Below are 15664 nucleotides of genomic sequence, written 5' to 3'. Positions count from 1 at the left end.
AAAAAACCACACCAAAAAAAAAAAAACAAAAAAGAAAAAAAATAAAAACAAAGAAAAAAATATATAAGAGGAGGAATATATATAAGAGGAGGAATGATAAGGAAACGCACAGGAAGTTCGACAGACGCACCGGATTTGCATTTGTCAAAAAGGTCGAGTGATAAACACTTCGAATATATTCATATATATATTTTTTTTTTTCATTTTCGTTCATTCCGAAATGGCAGTGCACAGTTGCAGATTGCTGTGGTGATTTCGTCTCTACAAACACGTCGGTTGCTGTCTGTCGGTCTTTTTATCTTTCTCTTCTCTTTTGCGTCTCTTTCCGTATTCTTTTCTTCTCTTTTGTGTCTCTTTCTTTCCGTTTTCTTTTCTTCTCTTTTGTGTCTCTTTCTTTTGGTTTTTGTTTTTTTCTCTTTCTTTTCGTTTTTGTTTTTTTCTCTTTCTTTTCGTTTTTGTTTTTTTCTCTTTCTTTTCGTTTTCGTTTTTTCTCTTTTGTCTCGTTTTTTTCCGTCTTTTTTCATATTTTCTAATTTATTTTAAACACAGCCGCACTTTGTGTATAATATATATATATGTATATATATATATATATATATATATATATGTATATATGTATGTATGTATGTATGTATGTATGTATTTATGTATGTATGTATATATGCATGTTCGCATTATTATCCTCATTAATAATAAAACATCTTAATTACCATGGAATTTGTATGAGGCGCAATACAGGCCGCAATAACGAAAGAATAATGTATACAAGCCTCATGCTAATTACGATGCATTTTAATGATGTAATTAAGAAAAGTGTTTTGATACCTGCGGTTGAGAGCTAGCAAAGGGGGGAATTGAGGGAGGGGGGTAGGATGGCAGAGGGGTGGGTGTCAGTGGGTGACGGGGGTACGGGTGACAACGCTCCCGGGGTGGTGGAAGGGTGGCAGTCGAGTGTTCCTCCCCGGTGACGGTAGACGATAGATGGGAGAAATAGATCCCTCAGTGTGCTTGAGTGCAACATGTGACGTTAAAAGATTGAACGACGGAAAGTGAGATCGGTGTTAATCTTGACTCGTTCGTGCTGTTGCCTGAGCCTTATCACTTCCACCCCTCGCTCTCCCCTCTCCCCCCCCCTCACCCCACTTTCCTCCTCCCCTCCCTCCTCTCTCCCGCCTCGCATCTCCATCTTCCTCACCCCCCCACCTTCCCCCTTCCATCTCGCTCTCCCATCCCTCCCCTTTCCCCTCACATTTCCATCTCCCTCACCCTCCACCTTCCTCCTCCTCCCCTCACATCCCTCTTCCATCCCGTTATCCCCTCTCCCCCCGTCACACATCCACATCCTTCACTCCCCATCCTCCTCCCCCCCTCCCTCCCTTCCCATCCCCATCTCCCTCGCCCCCACTTCCTCCCCTTCTCCCCTCGCGTAACACCCGCCAGCAGCTGCAGTCGCGGGAGATGACATCCTTGAATTCTCGTTGCCGCCGACATCGCGATGACTAATCGAGTGACGACAGCGAGGCGGTGACATCGCGCTGTTTTTGCCCCGTTTCGCCGGCGCCGGTGTTTGCGAGTTGTTGTTCCGAGCCGAGAGGTTAATTGTCAATCTCTTTTTGTCTCGGTGCGATTGACTCTGTTTTTTGTAGGGGGAATCTAGGGGTGGGGGGGGGATTTTCAGCGTGATTTCATTTGTGTTGTTTTAGTGTTTATCTTATTATTTTATTTATTTATTTATTTATTTATTTATTTTTATATATTTTTAGCGAAGCGTGAATGTGATTCTGATGAGCGATGACAGGGGAAGGTAGGCCAATGTGGAATTTGATTAGGCCTAAGCATATTCTCGAATTGATATAGTTGATTCCCCCCCCCCCAAAAAAAAAAGAAAAAAAAAAAAAGAAAAAATGATGAATGTATTTCAATTTCAGTGACGCTGTTGTTGTTGTTTTCAATACTCTATTGCGTGTATTTAATGATAATATGTTCATAGAGAAGACGCGCACAGACGCACGGGTGTGTGTATAGCAATTTAGTCTCGAGGAATGAAAGTTGACTGTTCACTTTTTGTAATCTATTCTGATGAAGTTAGGTTAGTCTCTCAATTTAATTTTCGGCTTATCTGATTAACTTCCGATTAATTTCACAATGATATTAACAGAGGGCTTTACTTTTTGGGGGAAAAAATATTCTAAAGGCCATTTGGTCTAATAAATAATCCCAAATCAATTATATTCTTTTTGACTGAATATTGATATCATTAGCTAAAGGGACAAAAAAGAGGATGAGCGCGGGGAAGTTTTGTGCAGGTTAATCGTACTGTGACAAGCGCTGTGTGTGTAGGGTGTATCCTCTCGCTCTCTCGTTTTTCTTTCTCTTTCTCTCTTTCTCTCCCTATCCTCTCTCTCGTCTCTCTATCTACGTTCGTACCTATCTATCTATCTATCTAGCTATCTATCATGGTGCCTCCTTTCTCCCCCCCCCTCCAGGCAGCTTCGGCCTTCCCCACCATTCCTAGTCTCCTCCCCCCCCACCCCCCCCCACCCCCTCTCCCCACAGCAAGCGATCTCCCCCCTCTCACCCCCCCCCAACCATCCCCGTCTCCCGTTACGCTAACCTTAAACGACCGAAAGGGGCAGAAAGAGAGAGATAAAGAAAGAAAGAGAGGGAGGGAACGAGAGAGAGAGAGAGAGAGAGAGAGAGAGAGAGAGAGAGAGAGAGAGAGAGAGAGAGAGAGAGAGAGAGAGAGAAAGGGGAGTAATGGGGAGAAAGACAAAACTGCTAATGGATGCTAAGAGGGTGAAAGGAAGGGCGGGGTAAGGGTGACGGGTGAGGGGGGGGGGGAATGGTGACGGGCGAGGGGGAGATGTGAGGTGAAGGAGGGTGTTAGATATAGCGAAGGTTCTCGTATTTTCCCCGTCTGAGCGTGAGAATAAGGGTGGAAAGAGAATAGAAAGGAACATAGGATTATCTCTTGGAGGGAGATGAGCAGGCTCTGTGCACGGGCGCGGCCTATCGTGTTTCTCAGGGGCGTAGGCGGAATGGGGAGGGGGGGGGGTGAGAGGATGGGTGAGGGCGTAATAAGGAAGGGACAGTATTTCTTATCATTAGCATCATTTATGTTACTTTTGTCTTGTTGTTTTGGTAACGTCTAGTTTGCATTTGTCACTTTTTTTAGGATATGACTGTATGTCATCACTATTTTCTTTGTATGATTTTTCTCGCGTTTCCTCCCCTTTGTTATTTTAGAATATTTTTAGATTGTATTTTCTCATCTCAACTTTTTTTTTGGTATCTTGATCTTCGTTTTCAGTATTTTTATTCATTTAGTTTTTTTTCTTCTTGTTATTAATCTTATTCCCATTAACTTATATTCTAAAATCATCACCACCATCTGTGCGGTTATCAATCCTGTTAAAATTGATTGCAATGTCATAAGAAAACTCGCCCGTCCCAAGAATTCAACTCTTGCAATTGCTGTTAACAAGAGCCTACGGAGGGAAGCAACATGCATAAGAGTCCATTAACTTCAAACTCTTAATAGTCCCTTCGCCTCCAGCTGTGTGCCGAGGAGTCGACTCTGCGTTGACGCTCCTAATGGTCTGCATGAATAATTGATCTAATAATTCCTTTATGAGGGATTAGGGTGCTATTAACCACCCCCGCTCTCCCTCCTTCACCCTCATCGTCTCTCCCTCTCTCTTTTCCCTCCTTTCTCTCTTTCTCTCCTTCCTTCTTTCTCTGCGTCTCTCTTTTCCTCCTTTCCTACTTCTCTCTTGTGTTCCCTTTCTTTCCTCATTCCCTCCCTCCTCCTTCTCTCGTTCCCCCCTTCCCTCTGGTCTACCTTCCCTCATCCCCTCTTACCCTTCCATTATTCACGTCCCTCCTGTTCTCCTTCACTCTCTCTTTTCCTTTTCTCTTTCTCTCTTCCTTTCTCTTCTTCTCTCCCTCCGCTCTTCCCTTGGGTTTATCAGTGTTATCTTGTAAGAAAAAAAAAAACATGAAATTAGCCGGTTCATCAACATCGTCGTTTGCGTGACTCATTTACAAGTCCCATGGAGTGTTTTTTTATTGTTATTAATTTTATATATATATATATATATATATATATATATATATATATATATATATATATATATATATATATATATATATATATATATATATATATGTCTTCCATGATCTCTTGTTCTTTACTCAGAGAACACGGGATTCCATTAATCTTCAATTGTTTGCTTCTCTCTTTCACTCTTTCGTCTCCTCCCCCCTCTTCTCTCCTCGATCCCCCCCCCTTTTCCATTCTTCCTAACTTGTAAATGGAGTTGTCTTGCAATATAAAAAAACTAATAAAGAGTAATTTTCAGTCGATTTCACTAACCAACGTCTCTTATCTTTCCAGAGCCGACTGATAAGCGCCACGACTCAAGCTGCGCCAGTGATAGCACACACGAGAAGACCCCCCTCCCCCTGCTACGCCCCTCACCCCCTCACCCCCCCCCCCTCGCCCAGAGTCTGAAGAGGGGAAAGGGAAATGATGAAAGCGTCCGCTGGGGCCGAGACCATGTAGTTGGCAGTGACCCGTTCGTGAGATCGAGATCGTTTTTTTTTGTTTTTCTTTTCCTTATTTTTATATATATATTTTTAAGAGGGAGGGACAAAGAGGAAAGGTAGCGTCAGTGTCGGAGAAGAGGAGGAAAAATCCTTCGCCCTCGGCATCTGGCAGCGTCGGGGGTCTTTAACGTCGGCCGCCCGGAGATTAGGGTTCCAGAGAAAGAAAAAAATAATAGAGACCCGGCAGGACCTTCAGATTGTGGGGGATTATAAATCTAAACTTTGAGATCTCGAGGCGGAAGGACCCTGGAAATAGTCTTTCGGGGCTCGACCTAATCCCGGCGAGGGCCAGTTGCAGGGTCCCAGGGCCACAGGGATCGGAGCTCCTCAGTCAGTTGGCGTGGAGGGCGTGAGCGTCCTTGGACGACCCTCCTCTCAAGGGCGTGACTCTAAGAATGTCCCTTCTCAGACGGCGACGCAGTAGAAGATAGCAGCAGTAGAATTCAGTAGCACCCTAACTCGCTCCTGCTGCAGCCATGGGCGCCCCACACGCCGCCTTCCTCAGCACCCCGTCCTCCCCTTCTCTCGAAACACCCGTCGACGCCGCCATGACCGGAAGCAAAGCCTCGAGGCGGACGGAGCGCGACCGGCCTCGCGCCCCCCGCCAGCCCTCCTCCAGGAGGACCTCCAGAACCCCCTCCTCCGTCGCCTTCCTCCTCTTGAGGGCACCCCAGCCTTCCTTGTGGTGCCTGCTGCAGACGCTCGTCCTGACGGCGTCCTTCCTGCCCGGCGCCAGGTCCTTCGCCGCCTCGTCCTTCGCCACGCCGCGGCTGAGCTCCTACGAGACGTGGGAGCACGAGGCCTGGCTGGAGGACACGGGCGCCTTCGTGGTGCAGTGGACGCCGCGCGAGGACAGCATCGAGTTCCGCGTCACCGCCAGGACGACGGGCTACATCGGCTTCGGCCTGTCGTCGGCGCCCAGGATGGACGGCGCGGACATCGTCGTTGGGTGAGTCGTCGAAGCTCCTGCGACGTGTGCATTTATGGTGTTAATGGGATTAAAGTAAATTTGTGAGACATAGAACTAATTCAGGATTTTTTTTAGATGTAACGTCTTTTTAATTACTGACTAGTATAACGTAAGCCACTACCCTTTTGCAGGAATGTCCATTTATGTTGTAAAGGCCTTTCTGGGTTCGCTTGGTGAATTTTTCAAGTAATGTTTTTAACAGCGTATGCTCTCTCACTCGTTCTTGACGAACTATATATGTAGTTTTGCCTGTTTTGAATACTCTCTCTCTCTCTCTCTCTCTCTCTCTCTCTCTCTCTCTCTCTCTCTCTCTCTCTCTCTCTCTCTCTCTCTCTCTCACACACACACACACACACACACACACACACACACACACACACACACACACACACACACACACACACACACACACACACACACACACACACACACACACATCACACACACACACACACACACATCACACACACACACACACACACACACACACACACACACACACACACACACACACACACACACAAAACCACCTAGCGTTATTTTCTCTCGCCTGTCTCCTCTTATTCTTTCTGCCTTTCATCCCTTCTCATATTTTCTCCCTTTCCACTCTCCCTCTCATCCCTCTCCCTCTCCCTCTCCCTCTCCCTCTCCCTCTCCCTCTCCCTCTCCCTCTTTCCCCCTCCTTCAAAGAGACGGTCCAATCCGGCAGCCCAATGAATAAGCTTTCCTTCTTCATTTTCTTCCCTCGCAGGTGGGTACACTCCGGCAAAGCCTATTTACAAGACCGGCATGGGCGTGGGAACGTTGAGCCCTCCGTGGACGAGCAGAGGGACTGGATGCTGGTGGGCGGCTATGAGAACGACACCCACACCGTCCTCATCATGTCACGCCCGTACAATACGTGTGACAAGCAGGACCATGTTATTTCGGTGAGTATTGAGGCCGCGAGAACCATTTTTTTTTCTCCGTCCCGTTTTCTTTCTCGTTCCTTATAGTACAGTCCCCCCCCTCTCCGTTTTCTTTAATCTCCGCCGAGTGAGCCTGAAAATGCAAGGGAAATATTGCATGTTTAAAAAGGGGTCTTGTATATACCTTGTATATTTTTTTCTCTCTCTTTCTCTCTCGTTGTTTTTATTTTTTATTTTCTTATTGCGGAGGGAGAGTCTAAATTGCTGTTGTTGTTGCTCTTAAAGTTTTGGAAAATAAACAGATAACTGCAGATGTTAAAATGAAGTTCGGCAGAGGGGAAGAGAGAGAAAGAAAGGAGAGATTGCAGCATATATTTTTCTTTTTAAAACATTGCAGTGTTGGAGTTGCAAGTATTCGTAGAAAATGAATATACAAATCTATGAATAACTGAAAAGGTGAATAGTAAAATAGTAATAGAATATATAAAGAATTAATCATCCTGTATTGGCGTTGATTCAGCAACAAGTGAATAATTAACGACTCCATTAGTTTAAAAAAACATAATATGTGGAAAAAAGAAGACGAAGAAGAAAAAGAAAAAAAAAGAACACAGGAAGAAGCAAAACGTCAAAAAGAAAGAAAGAAAGGCAGAGAAACAGATAATGATAATAATGATAATATCCAAACTGCGGGAGACGAAGATGTAGTTACACTAATTGGCGATAATTTTCCCCTTTGTCCGTGTTACTGGCCTTGCCTGTTTATCCGGACTCGAGGAATTGCTCTATACGCGAGTTTCTTATCTCTCAAATTCGCCAAAATGGAAACCGGCAAATATTTCGTATTCTCCGACGAGTGAAATCATTTTATATCGTCTCTTTTGCTATTTTTCTCGTTTATTTTATTTTATTTTATTTTAGTTTAGTTTCGTTTTGTTATAATGACTTGAAGTATAACTATTAACGAGCAGGTATACGAGGAGGCTGCTTGCTGGTAATTACTGTATCCTGTGGAATAATTTAGCCAATCGCTCGCTTGGCCAAATAAGGGCGACGGGGGAGGCAGTAGCATGTATCAGAGCGTTAATTAAGATTTACGGTTTATTGATGCCATGGTTTGGTGTTCGCTTGCCCGTTGCGCTCTCGCTCTCTCTCTCTCTCTCTCTCTCTCTCTCTCTCTCTCTCTCTCTCTCTCTCTCTCTCTCTCTCTCTCTCTCTCTCTCGCTCTCTCTCTCTCTCGCTCTCTCTCTCTCTCGCTCTCTCTCTCTCTCTCTCCTCTCTCCTCTCTCTCTCTCCCTCCCTCCCTCCCTCCCTCCCTCCCCCCTCCCCCACTCTCTCTGCCTCTGCCTGGCGTCCCTCCCTCGTCGCAAATTCAGGCGCTGTTCGGTTCTTCTTATTTCGAAATCGAATCATGTCAGTCCGTCCGGTAGGCAGGCAGGCGGCGAGCTCCCCCCCCCCCCTTCCTTTCCCTCTCTCGGCTGTGACTTCCGCGGTTTATCTCGTGAAATATTCAGCGCCGTCGGATACCCGTTCTTCCCTGTCGGTGGGGCGTTATGGTGATGCTGCGCGGCTGTCTGTCTGTCTCTGTGCTTGAGGCGGACACGTATACATGGGTGCATAGACGCATGCACGCACACGCACTCAGAAACACACACACACACGCTCGCACGCGCGCGCGCACACACACACACATACACACTCACACTCACACTCACACTCACACTCACACTCACACTCACACACACACACACACACACACGCGCGCGCGCGCGCGCACACCTGCGCAAAACAGGCTTCAAATTATTTACCTTTGACTGATTACATGTTTTGAAATTATTTTCGAAGCTGTTGGATTTTGTTCTGAAAGTATTAATTAGTTATAATTACGAGCCTGATTGAACTGTGATGTCAAGATCATGTGAATAGATTTAGAATGTGGTTTCAGTGTTCAGATATCCGAAATATATATTTTGATAATGTGTATCATTTTTTAGGTTTAACTACTGTCAGACTGCACGCACACGCACGCACGCACCAATGCCAGCAATATAAGTTTGCGAGTCTGAGTAATGCAAAACGAATAATGAAGAGATTGCTACCTGTCAACGGCACTCTGTATGAGGAGTTTTTTTTCCTTAGAAGGAAAAGATGTGGTTTGAGAGCGAAGGACAAGCGGCAGAGCGAGGCATCTTGTATAACTAATAAGCATTCTCTAGACTTCCATTGCCCGTCACTTGTTCATCAGCGCGGGTATCGACGTCGCTCCCAGGTGCAGAACACATCTATCCGTTGCAGGTATATTCAGACCTCTTCGAACGCTTTAAATTATTTCAACACACTGACCATTGCAACAAGCCTACAGATGCTAGTTGCACAAGAGGGAAGTTGCCAGCATGACATCGGGTCAGCCACAGACACGTGTCACTCAGGAGTCTCGCGGTGGGGCGCTGAGTAAGCAGAGTCGGCTGACGGGGGACAAAGCAGCGCAACTCCGGGTGACTCTGCTGCCGCTTCTGTCGCTCGCAGCATGTGTGTGTGTGCGTTCGGGAATCCGCATACACGGATCGCTTACTGCCGGACTGCATGGGCACGCGAATGTCGGATGGATTTACCGAAGAACGCGCATGAGGAAGAAGTCACTCTCTCTCTCTCTCTCTCTCTCTCTCTCTCTCTCTCTCTCTCTCTCTCTCTCTCTCTCTCTCTCTCTCTCTCTCTCTCTCTCTCTCCCTCCCTCCCTCCCTCCCTCCCTCCCTTTCTCTCTCTCGTTCGCTTTTTTCTCTGTTTATCTCCTCCACCTCCTTCTCCTCCTTCTCTCCCTCCTCCTCCTCCTCCTCTTTCTTCTTGCTAGGCAGGCTGTGGTTGCTTTCCCGAATTCCTGTGCATTTCCTCCTTTTTGTGCCAGCGGGCGACATGCAATTGCGCTCCTCAAAACATGATTAGCGGATTAGGTAATACCATCAGCGTGGGCGAGTCAAAGCAAATGCGCTTGTTTCGCGCTATGACGGCCTTACTTTGCTAACACTAATAACTTTAGACGCAGTTAGGCAGAAGGACGGCGCTGTTTGAGCGGCGCAACTTTAATCAAAACTTTGGCCTTCCTCGCGCGGCAAAAATCGGCCGTTTCGGAATATTTACTTGGCTTTTATCTCTTGCGAAGGGGCCTTGTCTTGTCGTGTCTCCCTTCAAAAAAATCTTAATAGATTTTTTTCTTGTGTGTAATCGTTAATAAAGGTGTTTAGATAATGGGAAGGTCGCCACCCCCCTCCCCCTTCCTTCCCTCCTGCTCCCCCAAAATGCCCCCCCCCAATAAAAAGAAAAGGAAATAAAAAAACTGGACAGTAATAACGTCTCGTTTTAATCACGACTTCGCATTTGTGTGGTTCTCCGTTAATGACTCCATTCACCAACACCCCCTCCTCTTCCCCCCCTACCCCTCCTTTCCCATCCTATTCCCTCTTCGCCTTACTCCCCCTCCCTCCCCCCTCCCTCCCCCTCCCTCTCCCCCATACAAGGACCGCAAGGAAGACGCCAAAGTTTTGAGGTTTTTTTTCCGCCTCCGCTCATCCTGCGAGGCAATTCAATATGACCAAAGTTGCTTCACTGGATACATTTTTTGATGGCACATTAATAGCGGCTTGCGAGGGAAATTCAAAGGGAAAAGGACGGAGGGGGAGTGGAGGGGAGGAGGGAAGGAGTGGGGAGGATGGTGGGGAGAGGAGGGGAATGGGGAAAGGGGAGGGGGAGTTCCTTTAACTAGGAGCCTTTGAGCGAAAGATTTCGGTGCAGGTGAATGCGGCTGAGTGATCTGGGAAGTTGAAATAGCCATGACGGTCATTTGATAGTTTGTCGGGGTTGGTCCAAGAGTTCCCGACGAGACCGCAAATGGAAGCGGACGCGGGCACGCGCGCTCGCTTAGGCACGCACGAACCCATGCCTAAGCAGACACACACACACACACACACACACACACACACACACACACACACACACACACACACACACACACACACACACACACACACACACACACACACACACACACACACACACAGAAACATCAGTCTATTGAAAAACAAAATTTGGTATACCGGCCTCTTGCTAATAGACCCGACATTATGGTTGGGCATTTTAGCATTACATCAGAGTGGTAATGAAGACTCGGGCGGCCGTATCATTTATAATTGATCTTTTGTCAAGTCGCAGTTATGATTAAGCTGCGTCTGTCACATCCCTTTATAATCAAGTTCTCATTAGTCAAAGGCGGTCGGCTTGGGGGTTTCTTTAGTCGCTTTCTTCGTTAGGGAAAGCGACGAGTGTCTGTTCTACGGCCATTAGTTGATAATTACATTCGTCCTCCAATTAACAGCGCCCGTTTCCGCCGATAATTGATAATTCGCAGCTCGTCAGGCCCATTTGATTAATTAAGCCGTTCGCTTATTTCTGTCGGACGAAGGTAGATTGTGCCCCCCTTCCCCTATCCTTCCCTTCGCTCTCCCCCCCCCCCCACCTCCTGAGTCATCTGATTAATATCGTCTCATTAATCCTCGGGTGTCGGTGCAGCAGGCGTGGCAGAAGGCGCGGCCGGTGAGCAGGCGGGCGGCGACGGAGCGCGGTGCTCGGGTCTGCTTCCCTCTGCCTCTGTTGTGCTTTTCTTCCTCTGTCCCTCATCCTCTTCCCGTCTCTATCCCTCTCCCTCTCCCTCTCCCTCTCCCTCTCCCTCTCCCCCCTCCCTCTCTCTTTTCCCCTCCCCCTCTCCCTCCCTCTCCCTCTTTCTCCTCCCCCTCCTTACCCCTTGCTTTCGCCCCGTGTTCGAACCCTTCGGATTTAGCAACTCCGGGAGAACAGCCCCTTCGATCACAAAATTCCAGATCTTAGATGACCTTTTGCAGTGACGCGGCGAAGAGCGGGGGCCCGGGAGACACCTGCGGCTAAGGGCGACGGGTAGGTGGCGGCGGCCCAGGAAGGTCGACCTTGCAGGCGCGTGGGGGAAGGCCGGGTCTGCCCCCGCCTCGTCGCTGTCCAATTAAGACAGGCCGGCGCGCTAAGCCGATTGTCGAAGTTGAGGAGCTCCGCTGATTGAGTTTTAATTAAACGTTGCTTCTGGTGTGTCCGACCCTTGTGGTGCTGCCCTCGGGGATGGGCGGGGCGGGGGAGGGGGCTGCTGCCAGGGGCGTGGGCTCCTCGCGAGGCGGAGGACCGAGCCGGGCGAAGACCCACCCACAGCCAGGGGACAAGTTCTCTCCGGGAGGAGGCCTGCGGCTTAGGGGGCGTGACTTGTAGGGGAGGGAAGGCAGGTGGAGGGAGGGCCACGGGGTGGAGCTTAATGGGGGAGAGGGAGAGGGAGGGAGAGAGAGTGAGAGGGGAAGAGAGAGAGGGGAGGGGGAGAGAGGAATGAGTAGAGGTCCTCTGAATCTGAAAGGCCGGAGGGAAGGGTCGAGAGACGCGAGACGTGACGACAAGAAAAAGTATATTTTCGGTAACGAGAAGGTTTTTTGAGTGGGGGGAGGGGGATTTTTAATGTAATAAGGAAAGAGAAAATGCACTTTAGACAAGGAAAATGAAGCTCAGGGTCATAAAAAATGGCAAGGAGAAAAGAACATAGGGCAGATTTTTCCCCAAGGGGTTGAGCCTTAGGCCTGGATCTGGAGGGACTTGCGTGGGTTGGCCGTGGAGGAGAAAGAGCTGTCGGCGGCAGGGCAGACGAGGGCGTGGCGAAGAGAGGGAAGGCGCGGCGCTGGAGGCAGGGAGGGACGGCGCTGGAGGCAGGGAGGAGGCCAAGGGGCGCAGAGGCCGACCGGGTAAGCGCCAAAGTTCAGATCTCCTGCACAACTCCGCGCGAAGGGAAGAGAGGGGGAAGGAAGTTGTGTACCTCGCGCGGGGATTGAAGTCGGGGGGGGGGGGGCACGCCTGCCTGGTCGCCTAGGAAACCTCGGCGGCCAACTTCGGCGTCGTCGCTTTGGCTCTCCTCCGGCGGCCGTCCGGAAGCCCTGCAGGAAAGGGACGCCCTTTGGCCAAAGATCCTCCTGCGTTTCTCCCGATTTGGCTTCAGATTTTCTCTTCGGCCTGGAAAGAGGGGCACTGAAGGATGCCTTATGTGGCACTCTGGAGCCGGGAAGCAAAGTCAGGTGGCACTCCGTGTGTGCCATTGTTGAAGTTTGATCTTTGGCCTTCCTTTGGAGCTTGTAATCCCCCCAGTACCCGCCGACACATACTCGAGGTTGACAGCTCAATTACACAAAGTTTAGCTGAAGTTAAGAGCTGCTCTGAAGGTAGGCATAAATTGCTTAATCCGGGCGCAGCGAGGCCTCCGCTTCTCAAAGTTTCACCCGTGGGACCTGCTTTCGGGTAATAGCATATACTATGTGAAACCCCCATTCCGTTGTTGACGCTTATGGCAAACTTTTACACTTGAGGTTTGCCCGGAGCCTTTCTCATCTAGAAGATTCCATGTCACTCGTTGTGTCGTTTTTTCTCGTTTTTTTTTTCTTTTTGAGAAGGGGGAAGGGGAAGGGGGTACTCGTTAAATTTTGATTCCCAGCCAAGAGAACAGTTTAATAGGTTTTAAAGGATCGTGTTGGTCATTGACGACAAAAGGGCAATTGTTGTATGTGTGTATAGCTCTCTCCTCTTTAATTCTTACTTCGTTCCAGTTTTAACTAGAATTCATTCCGCGTTTTAATGACGGCGCTGAAGCTATTCCAAATGAAAAGCTACGGCGGGGCTTTCAACAGCTTTGTGTTATGATGCTCTTAGGATGCCACAACTTCTAAGCCAGCGTTAGCAGTGAGTGTTGAACTTTTATATTATGTTACAGAACACGCAATTTAATCTCCATTTTAAATGTGTTGATGGCATAGAAAAGAATTGTGCCGTGTGCCTTTTTGGGAGGGGGGGGGTCGCTATTGTTTTGTAGTAAAAGCACGGTAAAGTTTTGTATTTTGTGATTTAAGTTACTGATCATTACTGCGCCTTGCTTTGTTCTGTTGTTTGAAGGGGACAATGGCAAGATAAGTCGGTTCTGGTGAAGTTTTTTATTGTCATTCTGCAATAATAATCCGATGGTAATCCAGTTACTGTTGTTAGTGATCGCTGATGTATTGCAAACAAGCCCGTTTTTATATACAGATTATGTCATGCCGTAACTCTAATTAGTAGGATTAAGAAGGGATGAACTACCAAACCACGCCATTAGAGCTACTACAATGGGAGGCATTATCATTATTATTATTTCGATTCGTTTTGAAAGAACTTATTGTACAGATATAACCACGAGAGGCCTTTCCCCGTGGGATTAATGACTGGAAAATGGAGGCGTATTAACACCGTGCCAGGGGCCTTGGCACTCGAGAGTCGGAGTGCCACGCGGTACAGTAAAAGCTCCGATCATGTTCGGAGCGCGCGCGAAAGAGGGGCATAAAGGAGTATGTGATGATGAAGGTTTGAACAAATGGAGGAAATGAGCTGAATTTTGGCAAGGAGGAGGAAGAGGAAGAAAAAAAATAAAGGAAGAAAAGAGAGTCGAAAAGGAGGAGAAGAAGAAAAAAGTAGAAGAGGCTGAGAAGAGGGAAGAGGAGATGAAGAAATAGAAAACTAGATCTATGGAGAAATATTCAAAGAGCGGATGTCTTGAGAGAGACGGTTGAAAGGAGCAACAATTATGCAAGAGAAAGAGAAGGAAGCCAGTAATGAAGGAAGCGATAAAGATAATGAGCTGAGAGAGAGAGAGAAAAAAGAGAGCGAAGTAGAAGACGCGTAAGAAAAGAGTAACAGAAGAAGTAGAGAGCGAGAGAGAGAAGAGACAATAATGACTTTGAAAACTATGAAAAGGGAGATCCCAACTATCAAGCGGCAACATTGAAGAAGTTAATCGTAACCAAGTGTTTAGAAAAAAAAAATCCAGTAGCCACACCAACCGCGGATATTGAGAACAGGTAATATTAATTGCCTAATTAACGAACTGGCAGTGGCTCAGGAACAATTAGCGGGCCTCGATGACTGTGCAGAGGCGATGGAGTGAGAGAGAGAAGCTGAGTCAGTCTCTCTGTTTTTGCCCGACATTTGAGAAGGAGGTCCAAGGCGGCCGCTAATTGTCTTGCATAATTTAGCTGTAACTTACTCCGTCACTGATCACTTCTTCCTGTCTCGCTTTCTTTTTTTTCTCTCTTCTTCTTCTTATTTCGTGTTGTATAGTGTTTTTTTTTTCTCGCTTCTCATGAAAAATTTTGTTTCGGTTTCGGCTCTCTCTCTCTCTCTCTCTCTCTCTCTCTCTCTCTCTCTCTCTCTCTCTCTCTCTCTCTCTCTCTCTCTCTCTCTCTCTCTCCCTTTCTCCCTCTCTGTCCCTCCCTCCCTCCCTGCCTCTCTCCTTCCATTTCGTCTCCATCTCCCCATCCATTCTCCCCCTCAACCCTTCCGCCATTCTGCCCCCCCTCCTGCCCCCCTCGCCCCCCCCCCCCGCGCCATCATCACCTCGAACAGGCCCCGGATGTTTGGCCAGCCACAACATCCTCGCGGTGGCCACTTGGCTGGGAACGCGCCGTATGGAAAAGGGAGGGGGGCTAATGGGGAGAGGGGCTGAAAAGGAGTGAAGTGGGGGGTAGGGAAGGGGGAGGAGGTGATGGAGAAGAATATAGAGGGGGAGGGTTGAAGTGTAAGAGGGGGTTAAAGAGGGGGAGGAGGTGGTAAAGGGGGAGGGAGGAGGTTAAGAGAAGGCTAAAGGTGGAGCGGGAGTGAAAAAGAGGAGGAATATTGGTGTTGGGTGAGGGGTGGGGGAGACGAGGGAGAGGAAGGAGGCGAAGGGTGGAGATAAGGAAGAAAAGAAGAACAAAAAACAAAAACACACATAGACAAAACGCGAGAGAAAAATCAAGAAAGAAAACGAGATACCGAACGAAAGAAAGAAAGAATGAAAGACATCAACAAAAGCCGAGGAAAGGGGGTCAAAAGAAAGAAAGGGAAAGATGGGAAAAAGAGAGAGAAGAGAGGAGAGGGTGATTGATAAGGGGAATCATGACGAGGCGAACGAAAGGATAGGTGGGAGAGCCGAGGTCATCATGGCAGGATAGAGGGATTTCGGAGTGATGGAGGAACGACCGAGGGGAGAGTCGGGTCATGGGGAGGGGTCGTTTGGGGGGGGGGGTGAGGGGAGGTTGGGTTATTGGGGGAGGCTGGAGGAAGGGGC

At 48.1% G+C, this 15664-nt stretch overlaps 1 protein-coding gene across 2 annotated transcripts in view; it reads left to right on the top strand.

Moving 5' to 3' along the window:
- LOC119580159 (DBH-like monooxygenase protein 1) overlaps window positions 1–15664 on the top strand; it is a 140509-nt gene that overhangs the window by 108645 nt on the left and 16200 nt on the right. For both annotated transcript variants that reach the window (XM_037928124.1, XM_037928123.1), the window contains 2 exons: window positions 4397–5557; window positions 6330–6507. In XM_037928124.1, the coding sequence (XP_037784052.1) occupies window positions 5085–5557; window positions 6330–6507 (651 nt within the window). In that variant the 5' untranslated portion in view covers window positions 4397–5084. The remainder of the gene's footprint in view (window positions 1–4396; window positions 5558–6329; window positions 6508–15664) is intronic.

The sequence above is a fragment of the Penaeus monodon genome, chromosome 13 (assembly GCF_015228065.2).
Source record: "Penaeus monodon isolate SGIC_2016 chromosome 13, NSTDA_Pmon_1, whole genome shotgun sequence".
In the NCBI taxonomy this organism is placed as follows: Eukaryota; Metazoa; Arthropoda; class Malacostraca; order Decapoda; family Penaeidae; genus Penaeus; species Penaeus monodon.
This window is presented reverse-complemented; position numbering and strand designations above follow the sequence as displayed.